This window comes from Rhinopithecus bieti, unplaced genomic scaffold (assembly GCF_001698545.2).
Source record: "Rhinopithecus bieti isolate Rb0 unplaced genomic scaffold, ASM169854v2 scaffold_30846, whole genome shotgun sequence".
Classification (NCBI taxonomy): Eukaryota; Metazoa; Chordata; class Mammalia; order Primates; family Cercopithecidae; genus Rhinopithecus; species Rhinopithecus bieti.
The window spans coordinates 629,894-649,059 of record NW_016814438.1 but is presented as its reverse complement, the minus strand read 5'-3'; the positions used below and the strand labels follow the sequence as shown (position 1 = coordinate 649,059).

The following is a 19,166-nucleotide window of genomic DNA, read 5'->3' as shown; positions in this document are numbered from 1 at the left end:
ACCAGGGCAATACTTAAGTATTTACTCAGAAAAAAAAGCGGGGGAGGGTAAAGTGACAACTCAGGTAGATTATAAAAACAACAAGGGACAGAGCTTGGCAAATATTCATATCTGGCACGAGTAAAATAAATGATCATCACTACTGTGGAGAGAGCAGTGGAGAGGAAACTAGCAAGGATAGAACCTGTGATGGAAGGGAAGGAAAGTTGCAAGTGGTGGGTGGTCACTCCAGTGCCAAATACTGTATGAAAGCCAGGGCAAATGAAGACTGGGAAAGATCATTGTATTTAAATGTGAAAAGACTTCTGTTGATTATTTTGGGTTCAACTTTTGTGTAATAGTGGAACATAAACAAAAACTGCAGAGGACTGAGGAGAGAGAGGGGATGAAGTGGAGAACATTGATATTTTCCCTCATGATACAGTCATATTATACCCAAGTAAAAGAAAATATTCTTGATTATCTGGATAGATCACCGTATTTGTAAAATCTCGTCTTTTGGCTTAGCACTCAGTTTTTATTTCCCTAAATATTTTGGCTACGTGCTTTGAGTTCTTGATCCTTTTGGACACTTGCTGGCAAATGACCACGTGATTTGCATAGACAGGTGGTGAGGTGAGAGAGGAGATTTGTTGGGAAAAAAACCTTGTGTATCATGATGCCTTACAACCATTGATCAATTGTGTTCTTAACGCCATTTACTGTTCTCAGAGAGCATGTACAAACTCATGAAATATTTAAACCCAAAGAACAAAACAGCCTACATCAGGCTGGAGCCAAGTGAATGCATTAAAACCACCTGTTATTCTCCATCCTGCACATGGTGCAAAACAAGGGAGCAAAGCTGAGAGAAAATGGGCTCCTTCCAAATCAGAGACAAATCCAGTTTTGCACGTGCTAAGTAACTATATTTGTTCCTTTGTTACAAAAGCCTTTAATCAAGACAATTTTGTATATAGAAAATAATTATTTTATACATATAAGAACCCTAAGCGATTTTCTTAATTTCTTCTGACAGAAATACTGATAAAATGTATTACACTTTTATAGCTAAAAGTTACTAATTATAAAAAAAATCTGTGCTTTCTAATTAAAATTTAAAAAACATAATAGTTATTAAGTCTATGGTTATTTTTCTAGACCCAAAGTTGTGTGTGTTATAAATACTTCACAACAAAGGCAGATAACTTTTTTTAAAAGAAAGTTATTTAAGGGCCTTGCACAGTGGCTCACACCTGTAATCCCAGCACTTTGGGAGGCCAAGGCGGTTGGATCACCTAAGGTAGGAGTTCAAGACCAGCCTGGCCAACATGGCAAAACCTCGTCTCTACTAGAAATACAAAAATTAGCTGGGTGTGATGGCAGGTGTCTGTAATCCGAGCTACTTGGGAGGCTGAGGCAGGAGAATTGGTTGAACTCGGGAGGTGGAGGTTGCAGTGAGCCAAGATTGCACCACTATACTCCAGCCTGGGCAACAGAGCAAGACTCCACCTTCAAAAACAAACAAACAAACAAACAAAAGAATGGAACAAATTGTAGTATACTGATTTAATTTTTTTATGTGGTAGAAGCTATAATGTAGCATTCACTGAGCTCAGATGTTTTTTTAATTAAGATTAGAAATTTTAACTTGAAATTAGAGTTTACTGGTAGAACAAATGCAGGTGAATAATAGGAATAGTGGTCTTACCAAACTCAGAATCTTAACTAAGAATATCAATAATTGTTTTTATAGCTTGCGAGTGTTTATTTAAAAGAAAGGAATAATGAACTATGATGAGTTTTTTATAATACTGCATATTTTAAACCAGTCTCATTATAACTTCATAGTATTCATAAAATAACTAGATGTATACCTTACATTAAAACAGCTTCTCAACAAAGCTTAAGCAGAAAATCTTTTGCTTACTACTAAGTGTTTAAATAAGTAATTTTGACACTTACACAAATGTGTGTCATTCCTAACAAAGATGGATTCTAACAGCTTGTAAGTGCAGAACTGTTATGGAATCCAGGTCTTTTAGATTCCAGAATCTAAGCTTTTAATTTCTGTGTAATAATGTCTCATAACTTGGAAAGGGGGCCTGTTTTTGGTCACTATCTTTAGTGAAGATAGTCTAGGAGAAGGGACATTAGTTAAAGAAGGTGATGGACAATCTAGTTGTATTAATGCAAGCCTCGGGCTTTTGTAATGTGTCTTGTCCTATTTAGAGCTTACATTCTGGTGGAATGACTTTTACTTTTTCAGAACTCAACTGATTTTCACATATTCAGCAGAGAAAATTTGACCCAGCAATCCCAACACTGGACATCTACCCAAAGCAAAATAAATCATCATATCAAAAAGATACCTGCACTCATATATTTATTGCAGCTCTATTCACAATAGCAAAGATGTGGAATTAACCTCAGTGTCCATCAGTGGATGATTGGATAAAGAAAATTTGGTACATGTATACAATGGAATACTATTCAGCCATAAAAAAGAATGAAATCATGTCTTTTGCAGCAGTTAGGACAGAACTGGAGGCCCTTATCTTAAGTAAAATAACTCAGAAACAGAGTCAAAATACCACATATTCTCACTTATAAGTGGGAGCTATATAATGTGTGGAATAATAAACATTGGAGACTTTGGAAGGATGAGAAGGTGGGAATGGAATGAGAGATAAGAAATTACCCAATAGATACAATGTACCTTAGGTGATCCTTACACTAAAAGCCCAGACTTCACCACTAAGCAATATATCCATGTAACAAAACTGCACTTGTACCCCTTAAATTTATACAAATTTTTAAAATGTAGTGAAATATGTTAAAAAGATGGGAATAAAGAACATCGGTCTCCTCAAGTTTTTTCTTTTGGATTGAAGTATAGCAAAACATTCTTACCTTTTTTTTCCTTTTTAGAGAGAAACAGCTACTTATTCTTTCCCCCCAGAAACCTGAGATCTTTGAGGAGTAGAAATGGAAAACATGCTAATGGTAATGTCCTTGAGTGGAGCCAAGATGGAAAGTGATACTACTATTTAGTTTCCTCCCTGTTGAGGCCTTTTATAGATTAAAGAGAAGAGATAAGACAGAGATATCCAGAGGTCAGAGAGATATCACCTGGCAAAACTATGGGTTGCCAGCTAGGATCTTTAGAATAAAGAGTAATAGAAAAATTGCAATAACTATTGGTCAGGTGCAGTAGATGGGAAGAAAAGCCCTGTTGCTAGAAGGTCGGAGCTGGGAGGGACCTCAGAGGTTATCTGTCTGCATGAGAAAATCAAAGCATCATGACAAGCCTAAGGTTACACCTAGCATGTGAAATCACAGACTCAAAAGTACAATGCAAGCATTTGGACTCTAAGGCCAGTGTTCGTTCTAGTACAACATTCTGAAGATGTGGTTAATATTGCTGCCTCTGCTTTGATAGACCTACACATTCTCATGAACACCTGCCTATGAATACACTCAGCTCATCCCATCTCCTCTATGAAAACGTTTCTGACTCACTGCCAGTAAAATCACCTATTACCTCCTTTATGCCACCTCTGCAGCTGCTGCAGTCTATAGATATCTACCATAGCACTGATGTCGCTTTGTTACATGTTTCCATTCACTTGTCTCTATCTGCTAGACTGAGTTATTTGAGGGCAGGAGCCATATTTCACCCATCTTTGTATCTCCAGTGCTTATCATTATACCTAGTACATGGTAGGTACTAAGTATTAAGGTATTCAATTGATGTTTTAATTTATTCAGTATTTAAGTTGGAAATTATTTTAAAAATTTGCAAAAATTTCCTGAGATGGGAGGATAAATTCAAGCCACATTTCATGGGAAAGGGCAGCTGTTGTTAGGGGCTGCCCATACTTATGTAAAGATACAGTTTAAACACAACTCAAGTTTTGGAGTTCAAAGGTGACTTGAGTCTAAAGATTTTTTTGGAGACCTACTATGAACAAGGCATGGTTCCAGAAGGTACACGGGTAAAAAAAGGATAATATACAACCTGTGCTCTCATGAAGATGAGAATGTAGGAAATGCCATGAGAATAGCCTTAAGAAAGTGAGTGCCAATAGCTGAGCAACATAATGATCAATACTGGGCAAGGGAATATTTTTTTTAAATGAAGAGTGAGTTTACAGAAGATTGGGAGAAAGTTTAGTTGAGGTAATTTTTTTTTGGAGACTCTGTTGCCCAGGCTGAAGTGCAGTGATGTGAATTCAGCTCACTGCAACCTCTGCCTCCTGGCTTCAAGCAATTCTCGTGCCTCAGCCTCCAGAGTAGCTGGGACTACAGGCGTGAGCCACGACGCCCAGCTAATTTTTGTATTTTCAGTAGAGATGGGGTTTTATCATGTTGGCTATGCTGATCACAAACTCCTGACTTCAGGTGATCCACCTGCCTCGGTCTCCCAAAGTGCTGAGATTATAGGGTTGAGCCACCACGGACGGCCAAAATAATATTTTGAGCGAAGGCCACATTTACATAATTTGAGAACAAAAACTAAGGTGATTCCTACACACAAGGGAGTGCATCTTAGATTGGTTCAAGAGAAAGATGTTTGAGTTAGCAAAGGCTTTTAGTGGATTTTATAGAAAAAGACAAATTTGTTTGCTTAAGTTACATATTACTGAAGAAATTAGCAAACATTCAGTATTTGATAAAACAAATTTTGTGACCCTTATAGATTTGTATCCAGAACTAATAATAATAGCTCTCATTACTGAAGACCTGCTTTGTGCCAGTTAACATGTGTAATATTATTTATTACTACCAATAATTTTATGAAGTAGGAACTAAGAAGACAATTGTTTGGGATTTTAGCTAAAATTTCTTTAATCACTTAAGATGTGTGATAATTCATATAAATTACCTAATTTAATACTTGCAATAACCATAGAAGAATGAACTATTGTTTGTACCATTCTGCACATAAAGAAATTGAGGTTTTAAGAGATTAAGGAAGTTGCCCAAATTCACACTCATCAAAAATGTTGGAAAGGGGATTCAAATCTGTGTCTTTTCTTACTCTGGAAGGCCATGTTTTTACCTACCGAGTATCATACTGTGTATAGGGTCAAGTGTAAAGAGCAGTAATGCATCATGACATATTTACTATAACAGATACTCCAAAAGAAGGGAAGGATGAATATTGGCAAGGTACTAAAAAAGAGGAATGCAAATGAGTGTCTGTGTGTGTGTGTTGATTTGCTGCGGCATTTGATGATGGTGTGACCCTGTAATTCAGGGCTTCTAAGAGGAGCCAGTCTCAGAGATGAGGATAAATAAACAAGGAATGGTAAAAGGCCTGGGCCCAGTAGCCATGGCATCCCCATTAGCAACCAAGGTCTTCTTTGAGTGGATCAGGTTTAAGCCATCTAAAAATCTCATGTATTGATTCATTGATTCATCTACTTACTCACTACATAGTCATCATTGCGAGCCACTGTAATATATGTTGCATCTGTGGATGAAGCAAAGTGGCATTGCCCCACCTTACTCTGGAAGTGACAAGAGGCCATAAGAACTGGCAGTCCCAGTTTGCATGATAATCACTTTCCTCCCAAAGTTCAATTGTAGTGCTAGATGCTAAAACAATAATAATCTGAGGTATACCTTGTTTACTATATCATGATTACTTATAATAAGGAGAATTAGTACATCATCTATCACATTCTCTACTACTGACTTAATCTATGTAAACGACAAATAGTAAATAGATCTGCACATACCTTGCATGTGGCAATAGTGGCACTGCAGATTTAGTCTACCTCTATATTTTAAATATTAGATATCACACTTGTATGTGGACTTAATATATTTGTGTTTTGGAGCCTCTTTAAAGGTTGTGTGTTTCTTTAGAATATAGCTATATCTTAAAATATTTTCTCAGTATCTGTCACCGTTCTTGGCACTTTATGCATGCTTAATAATTGCTCTTTGGGTAGAATTGTGTTTAGTTTAAAAAAGTGAATGCTTTGATATCCTTGTTTCAGCACTTGTTGTAATATGTGACACAGGGATATATGAAAATTTATTTATTTTGGGCCAGGTGTGGTGGCTCACACCTGTAATCCCAGCACTTTGGGTGGCCAAGGTGGGCAGATCATCTGAGGTCAGGAGTTTGAGACCAGCCTGGTCAACATGGTGAAACCTCATCCTTACTAAATATACAAAATTAGTTGGGCATGGTGGTGCATGCCTGTAATCCCAGCTACTTGGGAGGCTGAGGCAGAAGAATCACTTAAACCTGGGATGCGGAGGTTGCAGTGAGCCAAGATCACACCACTGTACCCCAGCCTGGTTGACAAGACTGAAACTCCATCTCAAAAAAACAAAAAATTTATTCATTTTGGAGTTTAGTATATCCTTAGCCTTAATGAAACTACAAAAGTGGCAAAGAACAAACAAAAAAAATCAGAGAAATTATTATTTAAGATTCCAATGAAACAATATTAAAATATGGATAGTTCACATTTGTTATTTATGGAGAACTCTTTTCAGGAGATAAAAATATATCTCAAAATCAAATTATAGCATCATCCAGGCAGGTGGTTACTATGTCACTAAAGTAGAAAAAAAAAAGCAGTAAAATTACCTAAAAGCTGTTGGAGAAAAACAAATATTTAATGCATTCAACATTCATTAAATTAGAGCTTTAAATACCAAGTTTAAATTTGAGTGGGCTGTGGGTCACTCTCTTTACTTAACTGTCATATGATTCTAGGAAGGTTACATGCCCAGAACAGTACAGGCCAATGTGTGATATTAGTTTGATTTTCCGGCCGCCAGAGAAATCTACCAGCTGTCACCACAGAACCATAAAGTTCAGAAAAATCAAGTATCTTAAACATACACACCACACACACACACACACACACACACACACACACACACACGTTTTTCAAACACTGAAAAGTTTAATCTATTTGTCTGACTCTCCAAGTCTATGAAAATGTCAATCCTCTTATTTTTCTAGTTCTCAAAGTGGAGAGGAGGCCGTGACAGCTAGGGCTAGAACTGGAATAACAGAACCCCCAACTGTGAAGTTCTCCGAGCCCCAAACTATCAGTAGCATAAAACATGACCAAGGTACTTAAATATTACTGTAAGTGTTACTGTACAAGAAAAAAATGGATTCAGCAGAACTCTTTTCAGGAAGAGAACTTCATGAATTGAAAATCATATGTCGATAACCTAATTGGGAATACAATGAGACACCAAGGAAAGTTCAAACAGCAATTGATTGTTTGCAAACCACCCAAAAGATGACGGGAGCCATTTACAACAGTTTCGGTTTTGCTGAGTGAGGATACACAAGATTATGGTTAGGGGTGAATTACTGTAGATACCTCTTGGTGTTTCATCACTCAGTAAGCAACCACTCCAAAGAGTTTATTTAGAAATAAAGTCAAAATAAGTATTTAAATACTTATTTAATACTGTACTGGTATACTGGTTTGAAAAGGCACTAAATTTTCACAAATTAAGATGGAGGTATTCTTTTTGGGGTTTTTTTCTTCCTTTTTCTATTTTTAGACAGAGTCTCATTCTGTCACTAGGCTAGAGCACAGTGGCACGATCTAGGCTCACTGCAACCTCTGCCTCCCAGGTTCAAGCCATTCCCCTGCCTCAGGTGCACGTCACCACGCCCGGATAATTTTTTGTATTTTAGTAGAGACAGGGTTTCACCATGTTGACCAGGATGTTATTGATCTCCTGACCTCGTGATCTGCCTGCTTCTGCCTCCCAAAGTACTGGAATTATAGGCATGAGCCACTGCACCAGGCCCTATGGGGGTATTGTTAAGTTCTTTTGTTCTGTCTCATTCTTTCCCTCAAGATATTTGCCATTTCTTGTCTTAGGAGTCCTTTGGCAGAACATAGACCACACTCTCCTTGTAATGAGAGAGCAGAGATTAGGGCCTTTCCAATGTCTTTTCTGAACTCCCTCACTGGCTTCTATGATTCCATGCTTTACATGCTCCTCAGGTAAAGGTTGAAATGATGCCTCACCTACGCTAAAAACCCTTCATGCTTCTATAAGTTCACCAAAGCTTGTGGTTAGACATGGGATGCTTTGTTGTTGTTGTTGTTGTTGTTTGTTTGCTTTGTTTTTGAGTCGGAGTCTCGCTCTTTCACCCAGGCTGGAGTGTAGTGGTGCGATCTCGGCTGGCTCACTGTAACCTCTGCCTCCCAGGTTCAAGCAATTCTTCTGCCTCAGCCTCCAGTGTAACTGCAACTATAGGCACGCGCCACTATGCCCAGCTAATTTTTGTATTTTTACTAGAGACGGGGTTTCACCATATTGGCCAGGCTGATCTCGAACTCCTGACTTTGTGATCTGCCCACCTTGGCCTCCCAAAGTGCTGGGATTACAGGTGTGAGCCACTTGGCTGGGATGCTGTTTTAAAAGCAAAGTTACATTCCAACCTTGATAGCATCTTCCCTCCTTATGAAAAGAACCTCGATACTGTTGAATTAGACAAATGATATTATTTTCTTTAGTTGAAAATGAAAGACCCATGAGGTAAACATAAGCCTGCAATAGTTTATGTAGCTGACTGGGGAACTTTGGAATACCAATTAGGCTATGCATATATAGTATTTCTAAAACTCTAACAGTCAGCATTTATGATCCTAGAAATGTTAAGCATAGGTTTTGATAGGCCACAACTATGCAATGGATGCCACTAAAATATTCCTGTCTTTTAAGCACTTCCTAACAGAATTTCTTTGACTCTGAACCTTTAGACATTTATTATTAGAGGCGTGTTTTTCTCTCTTGGAAGTTGTTTTTTCTTCCCGGTTTGCAGCACTTTAATAATGCGAAGTGATTCACTCTACAGAAGCACTGAAGCAAAGAAAAGCCTCATGGAGCCATACTGAGGGAATGAAAACATATCTCGTTAATTCAGCTTTCCCCTTTTGTCCTCTTCCTATCGATCAAAGAAAATTATTTTAAAATAATTCATTTGGAAACATACATATACAAGGAGTTTGAAATCTGTGTGTGTGTGTGTGTTTTATTTTTGCATATACAAAACAAAACCCTCTAGAAAACTACTGAAGCTTTCTGACATCATCAAGTTCTTTTCTGTGAGTCATTAAGTTGCTGAAGCCTAGAAAATCAAATTTAGTTTAGGGCTGCTTGATAATGTAGTAAAACAGTAAATTGTGATTCACCAATTAGTTCATGTAATTAGAAAATCAAAAACAAGCTCTGAGTGGGTGGTGGACACACCTAAGTAAAGTCCATTATCATTGTCAGTCTATGTGTTCACTGATTATAATTGTAATAACACCTTTAGGTGATGATACTATGTTCAAATATTTTTGTGAAAGAGAATCCACAAATATCTGTGTTTATAAATTACACAAGTAAATTAATTACTTAGTTCAGTCACTCATTCATTCACTATCTTTTCCTTCATTATTTTCTTTCCAGGCTCTGTGTTAGGTCTATCTGGGCCTTGCTTGCATAGAATTCTCATTCCCTGGTACTGTGTGTAAATTCTTCAAAGATAGGAAAGTAAATGTAAGTTAGAATCCTACAAAAAGGATGGCTTTATAGTAAAATGTAGTCCTTCTGGCTGATTCCTAAATTCCAATGATGTTGTCAGGACACGTATCAGAAATAAGAAAGAACCAATTTGAGAATTTTCTTGCTTAGAGGTTTTGCCTGGTGGAAAAGAATTATATGATAGATAAAAATGAGAAAGGAATAGTTTTTAGATTATTTTAAACCAACATTTCCTATGGCCTCTGTGCACATTTGTGGAAATCTAAGGTGTCTGGCTGTATTTAAAATGTATTTCTCTCTGTAAATTCAAATCAATACAAGGGTTGGTTGGATGGTTGAAACAATTTGTCACTAAGCACTTCAAAATGTGTCTTACTTTGCTCTTTTCTTAATGCTACTGAGGTACATAGGTATGGTTATATGGTCCAGGGCTTTCCAATAAAGATAATAAAAGGATGATGGGGATGAATTACCTGAGCTTGAGCCACTAAAGAAAAGGTATTTCTCGGATGATGCAGTCATTTTCATGCTATTTTACTGTTCAAAAATGGAACAATGTTGCTCTGCCATTATCAGTGATTTTTAAGGTCATATTTTAGTGTTCAAACAATATTTTTTAAAAAACAAGAAAATTATTTTCCTCGTACTTGTATCATTGCCCCTAGATGATTTGTTCTTTGTAAGCTCACAATACATATTTTGTATTATTACCCCTCACTACAAAAAAAAAATCACAGAATTCTAAGGGAAGCAATAATCTTTGATTATTTTTTGTAGCATCTCAGTCATATATTTTAGAATAGCTGGAATTATATTTCACTTGAATGAAAATGCACAATCAGAAATATCAAGAAAATGTGGTTATTTATAGTTAGAACGAAAATTTAACTCCCAAGCATTATTTAAAATGCAGCTGTCTCCTCCTCAACATATATTTAATAGTTCTCTTCTTATTTTTTCCCTATTTATAGGTCAATGGAACAGAAATTGAATATGAATTTGAAGAAATTACACTGGAGAGGGTAAGAAATTTTTTTTTAAATCCAGAGCCCTAATNTTTTTGTAGCATCTCAGTCATATATAGAATAGCTGGAATTATATTTCACTTGAATGAAAATGCACAATCAGAAATATCAAGAAAATGTGGTTATTTATAGTTAGAACGAAAATTTAACTCCCAAGCATTATTTAAAATGCAGCTGTCTCCTCCTCAACATATATTTAATAGTTCTCTTCTTATTTTTTCCCTATTTATAGGTCAATGGAACAGAAATTGAATATGAATTTGAAGAAATTACACTGGAGAGGGTAAGAAATTTTTTTTTAAATCCAGAGCCCTAATTTTGCATTCACATTCTGTTCTACATCTTAATGAGTTGTCTTGTGAAATTATACAATTGTGTTTTATAACCTGGAAGTTTCTCACAGGACTCACAATGAGAATATTAATGAAATGCTCACAGTAGAAAGCATTGAGACAGCAGACCAAATAACAGAATGTTCAGTATGTAAATTTCATTGCCAGGATTTGGAGAAATGAATGGGAAAGAGAAATGTTTGATGAGCTTGTACAGCACTTTGTTCGTAATGGTTTTATTATTAGTGTTTTGGCTATACATTATTTAGATATGTTACAAGACGTTTGCATTTGTGTGATATCGATACTATCATCATAACTATAGTTACCATGCGTTTCTTATTTAGTTAAAAAAAAAGTGGTGCATTTTAAAACTATTCCCATAGGAAAAAACACAACAACCCCATAGAGCTCTGCAAATACGCTGGTAGCGCCCTGGCAAAGTCCTTTGACAAATTAAGGAAACTGTGCAATGCGACCCTAATATATTTAGATATTTTGCAGAACGATAAGAGAAAGGCCAAAGACCATGTAGAAAAAAGTGACCAAAACGCATTAACAGGACATTCATTAAAAAAGAAAAAGCCAATAAACAAATGAAAACCTGTTCAACCTCATTAAGAACAAAGGAAGACAATGAGAGCAAACAGGTTTTGCCCGTCCAATTGGCAAAAACTTAAAAGGAATGTGAATATTCAATGCTAGTGAGAGGTTCTGAAGATTAGTACAACCCTACAAGAGCAATTTGGAAACATAGATTAAAAGCCTTTAAAATGAGTATATTTTTTGACCCAGAAATTGTACTTACAGGAATGGACAAATGCACAAAGAATGTGCATATTGACATGGTTTATAATAGTAAGGATTGAAAAACATAGATGTTAAACAATAAAAAAGAATAACATGTTTATTATATATTCATATAATAGAAATTATATTAAAATATATTGAAATAGTACTTTAGAAAATATTTAATTACAAGGATAGAAGATCTACCTAGATTATATTATTAAATCAAAAATTAAGTTTTAAAATGATATTTAAAATATAATTCAATAAACACAGAGCTATGTAATATAATATATATACATAAATACACTCATAAAGCCTGGAAGGATGTACACCAAATGTTATACATTTTGGTGACTAACTCCTGTTAAGGATTTTGGGGTAATTTTTAGTTTCTCCTTCTTGCTTATATTTATTTCATAAACCTACTATGATAAACACATACCACATTTTGTATAAGAAATAAAAATGTAATTATTTTCACTAAGCTATCATTCAAGCATAAATTAAGATTCTAGACCTGCACTTTTATCCTTTTATCTCCTTTTAGTTTACTAATTATTCACTTTCCTGAGTCAGAGCATTTCTCATCTTCAGGCTGATTTTTATCAAGTGCCAGTGCTTTTAAACAAACATTTACATGGAAACTTAAGTGTTTGACAGATGGGTTCTTTAAAACTTCCATTATGAACTTGATACAATTTTAATGGTATCCTAACTGGAGAATAGTGAGGCTTATGGAAAATCAGCTCAAATGAGACCAAAAAAAAACACACATTTCTCCTAAATCATTAAGTGTCTCTCCAAGACAAGCTATATGATTTATGGAATGCAGTACAACATGAAAATGTGGGGCCTTTCTAAACACAGGACTCAATGCAACTGAACAGGTCTCATGCCCACGAAGATGAGCCTTCTCCTTTTTCCTCATCCAATGTACATCACCATCTTGAATAGAACACTGTTTCATTGCCCTGGTATTAGAGGTTAAAAAGTAAAAGCTAACATTGGTATGAGAGAGAACATTCAGTAGGAGTCAGACAACTGTGGGTTCTAGTCTGGATTCTGATCTTACTTGTTTCCTGATCTTCAGCTTGTCAGTTTACCTTGCTGACTTACTGCCTTGGGGTACGTGACCATACTCTGAACTTTGTTACTGCCATTAACAGCCCCCTCTCCAAAGCCTGTATCAGGCAATATCTTTCTGAACACTTCCTCCCTTCTGTTCATATCATTTATTCTAGTACCTTCTCATTGAAACTTCTTTAGCCCCATTGGAACCTCAGATCATTGATTTCACCATTTCTATCCAGCTTTCACCTTTCTTTATGCCCTCTCCTCCCTCACCACCTAGTGTGTATTACGTGGTCCCTCACTCTAATTCTCCCTCTCACGCACGTTTTTTTCCTCTTCTCTAGCTTTCTGTGCTCATCCAGCAAAACCCCAGTCCAGGTTAGCTTACCCTGGTTAAGCCAACACTTTCCTCTTCACTCCATGACACTGCCTCAGCAACTGGATATGGCTAGAGAAACACTCCCTCATCTCACTTTAAATTTTTAACCACTGATTTTAAGTGAACTCTCAAGGCTTCCTAGCAATTCTTACACACTTCTTCAGAAAAAATCACTTTCTCATACTCTGGGACAACAATTTCACACCTTATCATATCTCCTCAAATCTCAAGCGCTCCCTTCTCTCATCCTCTCTTTCAGCTGTTGACCTGCCTTAATATATTTTTGAGAAAATCCAAGTAATCAAATGAAAACCACACTTTCCTACCACCAGGTCTGCTAGTATATTCTCCCATGGCAATGAAGGAAATTTCCTATTGCATTCTAAGACCAACTTTTTAGTTGTTAACTAGACTCCATTACCACTTATCTGTTGAATGATTTTCCTTCTGCAGTTATCTCCTCTCTCTTCTGCAATATCAAGCCCTATCTTGCCTTTTACTGAGTGACTTTAACACAGACACAGTATAATATCTTTCACCTTAGAAAAAATAAGTAACCATCCACTAACCCTATGTTTTCCTTCCACTATTACCTCATTATTCTATTTTGCTTTACCAAAAATCTAGGAAAATTGTTTATTTTCATTAGCTCCCCTTTATTACCTCATTTTCTTATTTTAACCTGTTTCATGTTCTCATCCCCACAATAGTCATAAATCCATTTATATCAAAGTCATAACTGGTTCCATCTTGCTAAATGGAAGCATCAGTAGTTCTCAGACATAACTGACTTCTTAGCAGGATTTGATGCTTCCCCCTTCCTTAAAGATGTCAATATTTTAACTTCCAGGACAAAGCACTCCCCTGTTCTTTTACCCCCTCAATGGCTGCCCTTTCTCAGCCTCCTTGCTGACTCCTCCTCTAAAGGTTTCAGCACTCCAGATACCCAGTGTACAGACCTCTTCTCCATCTTTTCTTCATTCCCTAGCTGGCCTCATCCAGGCTCATGCCCTTAGATACCAACTGTCAGCTGATGACTCCCAATTCTGAAGCCATGACATCTCCCTGAATGTGAACTTCGAATATGTATGGCTAACTGTACAGTTGGCATCTCTGCTGCTTGATTATTAAGAAAGCCCCTTCCCTGCAGTCCCTCTTCTCAGGACCAAAGTAACTGCTACCCTAATATCCTTCATCTTGACTAATTGGTTCTATCATTTCCCATGTTATTTATGCCAGAAAAATAATCTAAAAGTCTTGCTCAATTATTCTTTATCCTCAGAATTCATAAGTCCTGCTTGTGCTACCGTGAAGATTTATTACAAAATCAGTTAAATCTTACCACCTGCTCTGCTGAATCCTAATCCAAACCAATTTCATCCCATGCCTCAACCACCATAATAGCTTCCACTTTTGCCCTGCTATTCTCCTCCAAGTAACCCGAGTTATCTTTTTTCAAAATATTAATATAAGCCAGACCATACAATTTATATTCTTAAGACACTCCAAAGGTGATAATTAGCTTCATTATCATTACATACAAGGCATTTTGTAATGTGACACCTGCTCCTCTCTCCAATATTATGTGCTCACCACCAACTCTTCATAAATTTCACTCTAGCCACAATGACCTTGACATTTCTCAAACAAGTTAAGCTTTTCCTAACTCAAGGCCTGTATGTATGTTATTCTAGCTGCCTGGAAAATTGTCCTTTATATCTTTACATAGTTTATTCTTTTTATTATTTAAATATCTGCTCAAATATTATCACTTCAGAAAAATCTTCCCTGTTCACTGTAATTAAATTAGTACCATTTCCATCATTCTTTTTTCCCATTTTATTATTACTTAATTGCACTCATCAGTATCTGAATTTTATATTATTTATTTATAGTCTATTTTGTTAACATCTGTCCCTTCCTGTAAATATATGCAGTACATAAAGTCATTTTATATATAAGTTTTCTAGAACAGCATCTGAAATTTAGTATATACTCAGGGAGTGGTTGGCATCTAAATGAAGTAGGCCTCGCTCTATTACTGGAAGGACAGTAACATAGACGCACATGGATTGATTTGAATTCAGGTTTGAATTCTGGCTCTAGCACTTTCTGGCCAAATAACCTTGAACTACATACTTAACCTCTCTGTACCTCAGTTGCCACATCTGAAAATGAGGCTAAACTGTTTATAATTACCCCGTAGGGCCGTTGTGATGAATACATGAGTTAATGTAAAGGTTTAGAGCAGCATATATAGTTATTCCTAATATTTTCTTTGGTTAACATGGTAGTTCTCACAAGAATTATTTATAAATATAATTGAGGAAGTTATTAAAGACATAGCATTCCACTCTCAGAGAACAACTTAATGTAACAAGAACTTCTTTTGTTTCTGCTTTTCTTTTTCTTTGTTAGATGTCAAATATCCAATGATAAATAAGTTATGGTATTTGCTGTGTGCATTTACAGCTTACACTTTTTCTATGTTCAACCCCTGTAACATTTAATTTAAGTATTAATCACATTTAGTAACACTCCTATGAGGTAGATATTGCTAACTCCATTTTACATATTAGGATACTGAGGCTCAAAGATTAAATCACTTGCCAAAAATCACAGTTTTATAAGAGACGGAGTTAGGATTCAGCCCTATGTCCAACAGATACTAGAACCTGAGCTTATTACCACTGAATTAGACTGCTGTCAAAATTAAGCTTGAATATCATTTTCTCCAAAAAGATTTTCTTGGCTTTCCCTTTTGGGCAATATGCCTCTTTGAAAACAACAACAATAGGTGGGGGGACAGTAGCTCAGGACTGTAATCCCAGCACTTTGGGAGGTAAAGGGACTGGATCACGAGATCAGGAGATCAAGACCATCCTGACTAACACGGTGAAACCCCATCTCTATGAAAAATACAAAAATTTAGCCAGACGTAGTGGCAGGCGTCTGCAGTCCCAGCTACTCGAGAGGCTGAGGCAGGAGAATGGCGTGAACCTGGGAGGTGGAGCTTGCAGCGAGCCGAGATCACACCACTGCACTCCAGCCTGGGTGACAGAGCAAGACTCTGTCTCAAAACAAAACAACAGCACATGAATAGAGGACTTATCACACTAAATGACGAATAAAATCTGTTTCTTCCACTGGCCTATGAATTCTATGATGAAAGAAATTTTCTCGTAATGTTCTTTATGTTATCATGGTGACATAAAAAGAAAAGAAAAAGCCCTTGGGAATTTGTAAACAAGTTGATGACTCCTCATGTACAGTAGCATTGTTTAATGCATTAATCACTTGACACACAGAGTGAACTTTATGAATATCTTTTGTACATTTATTTGTCAAGCACTTGCTAAACACAGGTACAGGGTACAGTCCTTGTTTCATAGAATTTTGCAGCCTGGTCAAGGACATAGAAGTAAATGGACAAAAACTATGAAGATGAGTAGATTGCTCTCAATATGTGGTCAGCATGAAGTAATTTCCTGAGGCATCATAACTGAACTGGTTCATGAAAAGTGAGAAGGAACGAGCCATGTAAAAGGGAATGGAAGCCAGACATAGTAGCTCATGCTTGAGGTCCCAACTACTCAGGAGACTGAGGCAGCAGGATCATTAGAACCCAGTAGTTTGAAACTGCAAAAAACTATAATTGTGTCACTGCACTGCAGTCTGGGCAATAGAATGAGACCCTGTTTTTAAAAAATATTTAAAAAAAAAAAAAAGTAGTGGAGGAAGGCCTCTTAGATAGGGAGTAGCAGGTGCAAATGTTAACGGTCCCATGGAAAACTAACATGCTCAATAAAAATTCACAAATATTATACAAATATATTCATTTATGTCTAAATACACACATGCTTGGGTGGTACCTCTGTATTTAATAATTACATTTGCATATATTTCAAATATGCTTAAAATATACACTGATAATTGCAAATACGTAAACTTTGCAGTTCAGTTAAGAAATTTATCTATTATCAAAATTATTTAATTAAACTATAAGATTTTAATACAGTTGACTATATAAAAACTGAAATTCTATCAAATATCTACTCGAACCCTGCCTGTTTTTTATTCCTGTCACTATTATTAAAAATAGCTAAAGAGACCTAGAAAAAATTAGGAATTTAGAAACTCAAAAGCTTTATATTACTTAAAGTAACAGATCCTTAATTCTATTTGAAATTAGGAATTTTCATAAAGATCAACAATGTGAGATGAAAGAATTTGGTCTAAATAAATCAGACATCTAATGATTTTCTAGTTATTCTGATATCTGGAGAACCGGAGAGGCCACTATTAGACAACTTTAATGGGTCTCTTCTTACCTGGCCATTCACTAATACTGTTTTTAAAATTCCCACGTTACATACCTTATATCCTAAACTTGTTTCTTCTACAGGAATTTGCATGATGCAATAAATAAGTCATTTTTCTTTGTCCTGTAAGTGGTTTTGTTTTGGCATAGGTGGAATAATGACTAACAAAAGTCAGTAATGTACATTTCAGGAAATGGTTCAGATTTGTAAATTTTTTTACTAGTTGCAAAAAGAATCTCTAACTTGTCAGACGAAACATTCAAGTAGTACCACACGGCCATCATTCTGCAGCTGTTGGGAAAGCACTCCAAATATTTTTTCTTCAGTGAGGGTGGGAGGAATATGAGAGTCAAAGAAGGTAGCTGATAGTCATTTTAGCATCTTTGCAAAACTGTAATCATGCATGCTGCTTAGGGTTATAGAAGCATCATAAATCCATTATCCATGCTCGGTCAACTAACTACTCTTGATACAAATCATGTTGGGGGTATGTAAGCTATTAATTTCACACATGGAAAATGGATAAATTACTCATAGTATGCAAAGACATGGACTGTACTTAGCTGCATTTGCTAATGTCATAAGAATCCAGGGTGTCAGGAAGGCTTGAGATATCAAAGGTGCCTATGGCTGAGAGGCTCAGATTGTAATAGTAAAGGAATTTGTGGAATTATACTCTAGGCATCTTTGAATTCTCCCTTCTCTTTTGCATTTTCCCATCCTACAAAACACTAATTACATTTTTCTATCATTCCCAATATACTTTAGAATTATTTCCTCCTCCATCAACATTGCCAGAATTCAGCCATTAATTATTTGTCTCAAATAGCATACCTGCATCCTTTCCCAAATCCTATGTATATGCAATATTGCAGCCAAAGCGATGTCTTTAAAACATGAAAATGGTTATGTCATTTTCATCCTAAAATTTCTCCAAAGGCTCTTTATTGTCTTTAGGATAAGGTTTAAACTCTTTGGTATGTTATTTAAGGTACCCATGGATGCCCTCTTCATCTTGCCAGCCTAATTTCTCTCTCTGAGCCCTAGTTCATATTTTGAAGTGCAGTCATTCTGAACTACTTGCAGTTACAGAAATACATTTATATAATATGTGTGAATTTTAATCAGAGTTTTATTGGTTTTGATTAAAGGTATTACAATAATTTGGGAATAAAAATAAGCTTATAAAAACAGTGGAGGCTGGAACTTGACTACAAGTGGCCCCATACCCAACACATCTGCCCACTAATCTGCACCTAGCATTGAGTGTGTATCTCCAGGGGCAGACCCTTTAGATCACCAGGCTTTGGAGTTTGCAGCCAGCACTGTTAGGGTCAGCCTGAAGTAACATAGGGGACTAGATGGCTGACTAGATATAGCTGGGAGCACCTCTTTCACTGAAATAAACCAAAATATTGAGTAAATCATCACACTTCAAATAGATCTTTTGAAAGAAAATATTGAAAGTTTATAGAGAGGTGACATAGAAACCAAAGTAGAAGAGAGAGGAAGCTGGGAACCCTGCACAGAGTTCACAAGCTCCAGAGCCAGTTCCTGGCCCTTAATAGGACCTAAAGAAGGGTGTACATTGCTGGTGAAACCCAATGCAGAAATCTAGTCACAAATGAAGAGCCTCAACCCTCTAAAAGCATCCAGAAATGAAGCCAATCAACTATACGCAACAATTCAACTCTAAAAAAATAAAGAATATAAAAACAGGTCAGGTGCA

General features: G+C 36.3%; 1 protein-coding gene across 6 annotated transcripts in view; it reads left to right on the top strand.

The window, feature by feature from the left end:
* The window catches only part of DLG2 (discs large MAGUK scaffold protein 2), a 2,095,027-nt gene that overhangs the window by 1,526,896 nt on the left and 548,965 nt on the right, over positions 1–19,166 (top strand). For all 6 annotated transcript variants that reach the window (XM_017850883.1, XM_017850879.1, XM_017850882.1 and 3 more), the window contains one exon: positions 10,488–10,538. In XM_017850883.1, the coding sequence (XP_017706372.1) occupies positions 10,488–10,538 (51 nt within the window). The remainder of the gene's footprint in view (positions 1–10,487; positions 10,539–19,166) is intronic.